Source organism: Pteropus vampyrus, unplaced genomic scaffold, assembly GCF_000151845.1.
Source record: "Pteropus vampyrus isolate Shadow unplaced genomic scaffold, Pvam_2.0 Scaffold35, whole genome shotgun sequence".
Lineage (NCBI taxonomy): Eukaryota > Metazoa > Chordata > Mammalia > Chiroptera > Pteropodidae > Pteropus > Pteropus vampyrus.
The window spans coordinates 5852875-5860302 of NW_011888816.1; the positions used below are offsets into that span (position 1 = coordinate 5852875).

General features: G+C 39.4%; 2 protein-coding genes across 4 annotated transcripts in view; one reads left to right on the forward strand and one right to left on the reverse strand.

Annotated features, from left to right (window-relative positions):
* LSM3 (LSM3 homolog, U6 small nuclear RNA and mRNA degradation associated) overlaps window positions 1-7428 on the reverse strand; it is a 17201-nt gene that overhangs the window by 7678 nt on the left and 2095 nt on the right. Inside the window, exons 1-3 of one of the 3 annotated variants that reach the window (XM_011357422.2) lie at window positions 6794-6936; window positions 4535-4645; window positions 2448-2543 (exon numbers count right to left, since the gene is read on the reverse strand). In XM_011357422.2, the coding sequence (XP_011355724.1) occupies window positions 2448-2543; window positions 4535-4645; window positions 6794-6814 (228 nt within the window). In that variant the 5' untranslated portion in view covers window positions 6815-6936. Of the gene's footprint in view, window positions 1-2447; window positions 2544-4534; window positions 4646-6793; window positions 6938-7428 lie in introns of those variants that run through there. The other 2 variants (XM_023529081.1, XM_011357423.2) reach the window with 2 other exon arrangements.
* The window catches only part of XPC (XPC complex subunit, DNA damage recognition and repair factor), a 32676-nt gene continuing 32266 nt past the window's right edge, over window positions 7019-7428 (forward strand). The window contains exon 1 of the mRNA XM_011357418.2: window positions 7019-7206. Within this exon, the coding sequence (XP_011355720.1) occupies window positions 7098-7206 (109 nt within the window). The 5' untranslated portion in view covers window positions 7019-7097. The remainder of the gene's footprint in view (window positions 7207-7428) is intronic.

A 7428-nucleotide genomic window follows, 5' to 3' on the forward strand; every position in this document is an offset into this window, starting at 1 on the left:
TGCTAAGCTATCCAGAAGAACTTACTGCTATTCTGCTAACTTCAAGATTTCACTGTCCACCAAATCCATCATCAATTACTCTGAGCCACAGGCCCTGATAGAGAAAAGAACCTTGCAGGTGTTGAAGCCAGTTAGGCCTGGGTTTGAAATCCCTACTATATCTCTTTCTAGCTGAACTTGATTTCCTCAGCTAGAAAATGGGAATGCCACTGACCTCAATGTTAGTTGATTAAATGTGATAAAACACTCAAGTCTTTGGCACACAGAAGTTATTCGACACATATTAACAACCATCCCCCCGCCCTTCCTGGATATATAAATATTTTCTACTTCTATTTATTTTTTGTTGTGACAAGGTATTCCCTCCAAATTAAATTTGTTTTTCCCTAAACATTATTTAGTACAGAACTCAGTACTAGAGATTTTTACATCTGAATGGACTCAGCTGTCAGTCCTCTCATGTTTTCATTCAAGGAAGCAGATATAGAGAAAGGTTAAGCGACTTACTGTTACAAACCACAACATTGTCAACTCTTGGAAAAAAGACCTAACATGCTCGAAAAAAAAAAAAATCGATAAAAAGGCAAAATGTTAACAGCCTAATAAAACTGGTTAGCAAGTTATATACCAGAAGTTGAAACTGGATTAAAATGAATTCTTAGGAAACTGTGACATTCCATCCATTCATGCTATTTCCACATCCTAGTTAATTTTAAAACAGTATGTACCTTGCCTCTCTAACAAGACTATACTTCATTATCTCTACTCCCTCCCCTACCCCATACTCCTCTAACAAACTGAGCATCTACATATAGCTAACAAGGTGGGGAACAAAATAAATAATGTCCTGGTCTCTGCCATCACGTAATTTATAAGATAAAAAGGAACATAATGAAAAAGTGAATAAGATCAGTGTCAGCTCAGAGTGCCAAGGGATAGAAGATCCAACCAAAAAAGGAAATGACCAAAGGAGGAAAGAAGGTCGAGATGGTCGAAGTGTCACAGAACAGGTAGGGCTGAGCTGGTTCTTGAAACTGTCCTTGTAGAAAAGAGATAAGGGAGAACATTCCAGCTAGGAGAAATATTCTGGGAAAAAACAAAGAAGCAGGACTATAGAGGGCACAATCTGAAGACAGTAAGTGGACCAACTTGGCTAGAGGAGTCATCAGAGAGGAGACTGGAAAATTACCACCACACTACAGAGAGTCTTAACCTAGCCTGAACTTGTGCTTTGCTCTATAGGCTATAGAAAGCCTTAAAAGTGTCTTAGCATGACTGTGACAAATGAAAAGCAGTGTTTGAAAACATTCACTTTGGCAGTCAGTCATGCACAAGACGGAATGGAGGTGAATAGGAAGAAAAGTGCCTAAGCGAGGATCATGGCAATAAAAAAGAAAAGCAATGACATGTAAATCAACATGAATGAAGAATCAATTGAATTAGTTACTGATCAGTGTGAATGAAAGGGAGAAGTCCAAGAAAATTAGATTTATGGTCTAAATAACTGAGAAAATCATGAACATAAACAGGAAATTTTTGAAGGTAAAGAACATCAGGAGTTTAGTTTTAGATATGAGTTGGAGATAACGTCCAAAGTGGAATAATTTTCAATAAGAATGTTAGAAATGAGAGTGAAGCACAGAAAAGAAACTGGAACTACAGATTTATCTTAATGGCCAACAATTACCACATGCTACCAGCTTTACATGCACCAAATTCAGTGCGTTCTATTATAATTCTGGCAGGCAATCACAGGTATTGGCATTTTACAGAGGTCCCCGAGGCTTAGAAAGTTTCTATAATTTACTCCAAGTCACATAACTAATCACCAGCAGTCAGGATTTGAATCTAGATCTGTTAAGACAGATTAAGTGCAGAAAAAAAGATGTGAGAAGGTAGATGTCATTAATTAAGCCAAACAATAAAGAGATTTGCAAAAATGTGAAACAAAGACACTTCTCACTAAATATTGTTTTAGAAAATATAGTTATTATTCATAAAAATGTTACTTATGTTAATACAATAGTTTAGTATTTTTAATGAGTTATTTTTTAAATTTTTGTTTGTTTCTATTAATTATTGATAGATCAAATTCACATCAAACAAAAGAATATTGTCCAGTATTACTGTTGTATATTAGCACACACAGGCATCTTACACTTATATCTCATTGAATCTTGGCAATGCTATGAGGTAAGTGGTAGTGTTCCTGCTTACCAGTGAGGAAATTAAGTCTGCAAAGTTAATTCCCTTACCCAACATACCCCAAGTAGGAAGTGGCCAATCCAGGTCTGTCTGATCCCAAAGACTGCTTTTAATTACTACACTCCACTGAGTCCATGAGTAGGTGTCAAATCATGACAGGCTTCCGTAAGTTAAGTGTTAAGCTGCTGGATGTTAAGAACAATCGACATTTTAAAAGCTATGTGTAGAATTGCACAACTTACTTTGTATATCTCTTCATATGTTTCTTCATCAATTTCTATAGTAGTCACAGTTTCTTCCACGTCTCCCAGTATCATATTTAAATGTTGATCATAAGCCTGTAGTGAGAGGATGAGGAACCACGAAATGTAATAAATTAAGAAACAATGAACACTACTTACAATATGCAAATGGCTCAATTACAAGTGACACACAATACTTACATCACAAACTTTTACACTCAAATAAAAAACAATCCTTCGCAAATCATTTCCGATGATAACTGACCTGATAAAATACAACTGTTTAAAGAGCCAAAGATAAAATTTACTCAAAATAACCTGAAATTAAAATGTTCACCCTACTTGCTATCCAAGGCAGTTACATCATTTATATTAATTATGAAAAACAAGTTAATCACTTTTTAGTAGACTTCTTTTAATCCCATCTTTAACAGTATGATAGGAAAGATACAGTAAAGGAGAAAAAATTATTTGATTGCAAAGATGGCACTGCAGTCTCCTAAAGGCATGAGACACTATTATTCAATCCTCCCTGTCCTAAACTAAACATCACAAAGTAGAGCAACACCTTGCCCAGTTATAACCTAGCCAGAACTGTCTGACACTTGTGGGCTCAATCAATAAATGATGCAATCCAGATATTAAGGGATGTCCTCAATCTAAGCTCCAAAGCTCATGCACTTTACTATAAGGTGAACCTTCGGGGACCTTGTTCACATCAAAATAAAAGTAGCCAATCAGCCATGTGGACAACTGCTAGGCAGAGCACACTAACAAGAGCAAAAATCTATAGGTCAGGGCCAGAACGCGAACAAACAAAAGGTTAGAAATCATTCATTACAGAGGCAACTGAACATACACAGGGAACTGAAAAAGACTCCAAGAGCTAAGGCAACATGTCTATCCCAGGGTGTCTCTCCATGTACCGCTAGCCCATCTGCTTAAGCTCAATTCTGCTACTCTCTGTAAAGTTGCCACTGTGCTATTTCCTGGGGTTCTTCCCTTAAGGCTAGCTGTATATTTCCTACCCAAGAATAGCAGGTTCTTTATAGCAGTTCCTTTATCTTTAGGTTTTATGGGAGTAAGGCCGAAGTCAGACTGCCTAGGTTCATATTTTGGCCCTCACTTTACTGGCTGTGTCACCTTACACAAGCAACTTCATATTTCTGAGCCTGAGCTTCTTCAACTGCAAACCGGAGATATTTATTATCTACCTTCATAGGCTTGCTATAAATATTAAGTGAGATATATATTACATACAAAATAAAACCTAACATATAATTGATGCTCAATAAACTTTAGCTATTTTTAATCACTTTAGGGTGGAACGGCAATAATAAAACACATTCTGGAAACTAACATGTTTATCAAGAAGAGGCAAAACCTTCAGTAACTCTATGAATAAATGGGACCACTTCAAGAGACCAATCCTATAGAAATATTCACAGATATACACAAAGAAATATGTATTAAAATGCTTACTGCATCATTATAGATAGCAGCAAGAAATGAAAAATAATCTAAATATCACTAGTACCACAGACAGAACTCTATGTAGTCATTAAAAAGAATAAAAGAGATTTTTATGCACTCATCATCAATGATTTCCAAGATTAACTGAAAGGTCTCAAAAATACGTATAGCAAAATCCTATTTATTTTTCTTAGTGATGGTGTATATATACAATGCAAATATATGCACACAATTTTTAACAGTGGTTACCAATAGGAAGAAATGGGATTTTACCTTTTACTCTATGTATTTCTATGCTGTTTAATTTTTTCACAAGAAAACACAAATCTATGCAGTCATTAATTTAAAAAATATTTAAATAAGAAAGGACAACAAATAAACGTTATTTGCAATAAATGGAAACACACCATTTCTGTTAAGAAAAAAATGTTTAAAATATGAATAAAACACAGTTGTGTTTGTCTTATAGAAATATGGGTAAGTTCCACCTTCTTCTCCTCTACATTCAAAATACTCTTCCACAGTGGACAGTTTTTACATTTTAAGGGGTTGGGGGTGGGCAAGGAAGACAAGGAAATAGCCTGCTATCAAGGTAATTTAATAAATTTACTTACATGTAATCTACCTCGAAGCTCTCTGTCATTTCTCATTTTCACATAAATTCGCTCATCCAGGCTGAGCCTGATGAGATCCAAGGGCTCTTCTACGGTGTTGGTAGTTTGTTGCTGATAAAAGAAACAGGCTAAGTAATGTAGTACTAGAGAGAGAGTGTAGTGTTTAAATCATTGCTACGCTACATGACTGTGGGCAAATAACTTAACCCCGCTATGCCTTCCTTAGTCTCCTAATTTGTAAAATGTGGATGTTAAACAGTGTCTATCTAATATTGTTCTTGTGAGTTTTAAATGACATGCATGAAGGCTTAGAACAGTACCTAGCACATGAGGGCTGAAACATATGCAACAGAAAGGAGTTATACAGCAAAATAATCATGACCGTACTTTGTTCCCTCAAAATCCAAACTGCCTGACTCAGAGTATAGGGAGTGACTCTTAGGGATTTAGCCTGATCTCAAATATCATTTGGCAATTTGAAAAACACTCACCTAATGAATACTACACACAAGGCAGACAGAATGCTAAGCAGAGACACAGGTTTAAGGGAAGATTAGGAGTTCAGTACAGAACAGGTTGAGTTCATTAGTGCAAACTGGGCAGTAAGATGAATAAATTCAGCAGGCAGTATAGAATACTGCTGAACACACTGGCTTTGGAGTCAGGCAGTGTGGGTTCAACTCCTGACTCTGACACTTATGAACTGAGATTAAATATTGTGCCATCTCTAATTCTCAGTCTCCTTGTCTGTAAAATGAGGAAGCCACAATTGTCCCTTCATGATTCTTGTGAGGATTAAATTAAATAATGCACTTCATTAATATATTTAAAATAGTACCTGGCAAACAGAAAGTACTTATAACGGTTGTCGTTATTACTATTAAAGAACTGGAAACATAGGTCTCAGAGAGATGAAGGTCAGGATGACTTGGGGTCATCCATATGGAATGCATGGTTAAAGCCTGGAAAGTTAAGATTATTCAGGGAGACCTTCTTCGGTGAGTACATGAAGCCAGTGGAGGAAAGTGACTTAACATTATCCGCCCTACCACCTTAAAAGGCTAGATGAAAGTTGGGCGGGGCGGGGGGGGGGGGGGGGGAATCCTGACCTCAATTGGTCCCTATCCTCAGTTCAACAGGTGTTAAAGACCAGCTAACCATCAACTAGATATCAATGTACAGAAGTCAGTCCCTGCCCTCATAGAGTTCACTCTATTTGGAAGAAGTATAAAAACAATTATAATGCTATAGGAATATACACATGACAGAGGCCTACTGCTCCTTTAGCCTCGATCTGGGATGCCCCCTGTCTACCCTTTTCATCTTTTAGCTTAAATATTACCTTTTCAAAAAGCCCCCCCCATCATGCAATTCATTCACTCAATAAATATGTGTTGTTTCCAGCACTGTTCTAAATCCCTGGGGACAGATTAGTGAACAAAACTGCTCTTAAGCAATTCACATTTTAGTAGAGGGAGACAGACGGACACTAAACAAAGAAGCATATACTTAATATGAACAAATAATACCCTATGAAGAAAAATACAACAAACTGGAGAGTGCTATGTTATGTAGATGGCTAGAGAAGACCTCTTTGAGGTGAGATTTCAGCAGAAAGCTGAAAAGTTGTGAGCGGATCCACAACATTATGAGGAAAAGCATTTTGAGAAGGAAGACCAGGTGAGAAAGCATGCAGGACCATTAGTTATTCTGTATACTAGTTCATTGCTTGTTTCCTTCATACCACGTCAAAATTCTTACATAACACACATATTTATTTATCCGTCTTCACCCACAATATAAGCTCCAAGTGGGGACAAGGATCACTTATGTCCATGCGGTGCCCCTGGTACTTAGAACGGTGTCTAACCATATAAGTTGATGTCTACTACGTATTTGTTAGAAGAACAATAATTGTTGCGCTCAGTAATGATAATAACTCCTTAACTTTACGTTCGCGCTACCAGAATCCCAACAGCTCCGTGAGGCAGGCAAGGATAATTATTCCCATTCTACGGATAAAGGGGATTCAACAGAAAGGAAATGAGCGGGAGAAATTAGTTTTCCAGCGGACTTAAAACAGAAAATATCTGAGGGCCTGAGGCAAAATTCAAAGCTGTGACGACCCAGAAAGAGGCAGCATGACAGATCATCTTCTCGTGAACTTGGAGAGAGCTAACCTGGTACGCAAAACCTAACAGGGACAGGGCGGGATTGTGGGGAAGCCGCCCTGGAGCTAGCTCCATAGAAGATACTCACCTGGTCCACGTCGTCCGCCATGTTTCAAACCCTGCGCCCTTTCCCGCTTCTCGCGATATCAACGCCCCTCAAGTTTCCGGAAACGCGAGGAAGCAACGCACCGGAAGTAGAAAGAAATCTGTCTTGCACCTTCCTGCTTTCTGCAGTTTGCATTGGTCATTTAGGCCGGGACGAAGCTTCATCTGGGGGTGTGGTCTTGGGCCACAAAGGAGGGGCGTGGTCATGCCTCTCCCCGCCTGGGGGTGTTCCCCACGCTTCCTAAATCCTAGTGCGTCACTCGCGAAGCGAGTCTTTCCCAAGCAAGATGGGTCCGAAGCGCTCAACTGGTAGAAAGCCACGGGGACGCAAACGGCGCGGCCAGAAGGCCAAGGGCGAGAGCACGGCGGGGCGTGAGGAGGAGGAGGCGGCGGCGGGTGAGAACGAAGCTGAGCCGGTTTTCGGGAGAGATGCTGAAGATCAGGAAGCGGGTGCGGGGAGCAGGGAGGCCGTCCTCCTGGAGGTGGGGGGCGGAAGCTGCTCCGCGCCCTTCTGCGCGGGAGAGACGACGTTACGGTGGCCGGGGGAGGCAAGCAGTTGTGCCGGTGCCCGGATCCTTCTAGTTGATGCACCTTTGGCTTCACGTGAAGAGTGATGCG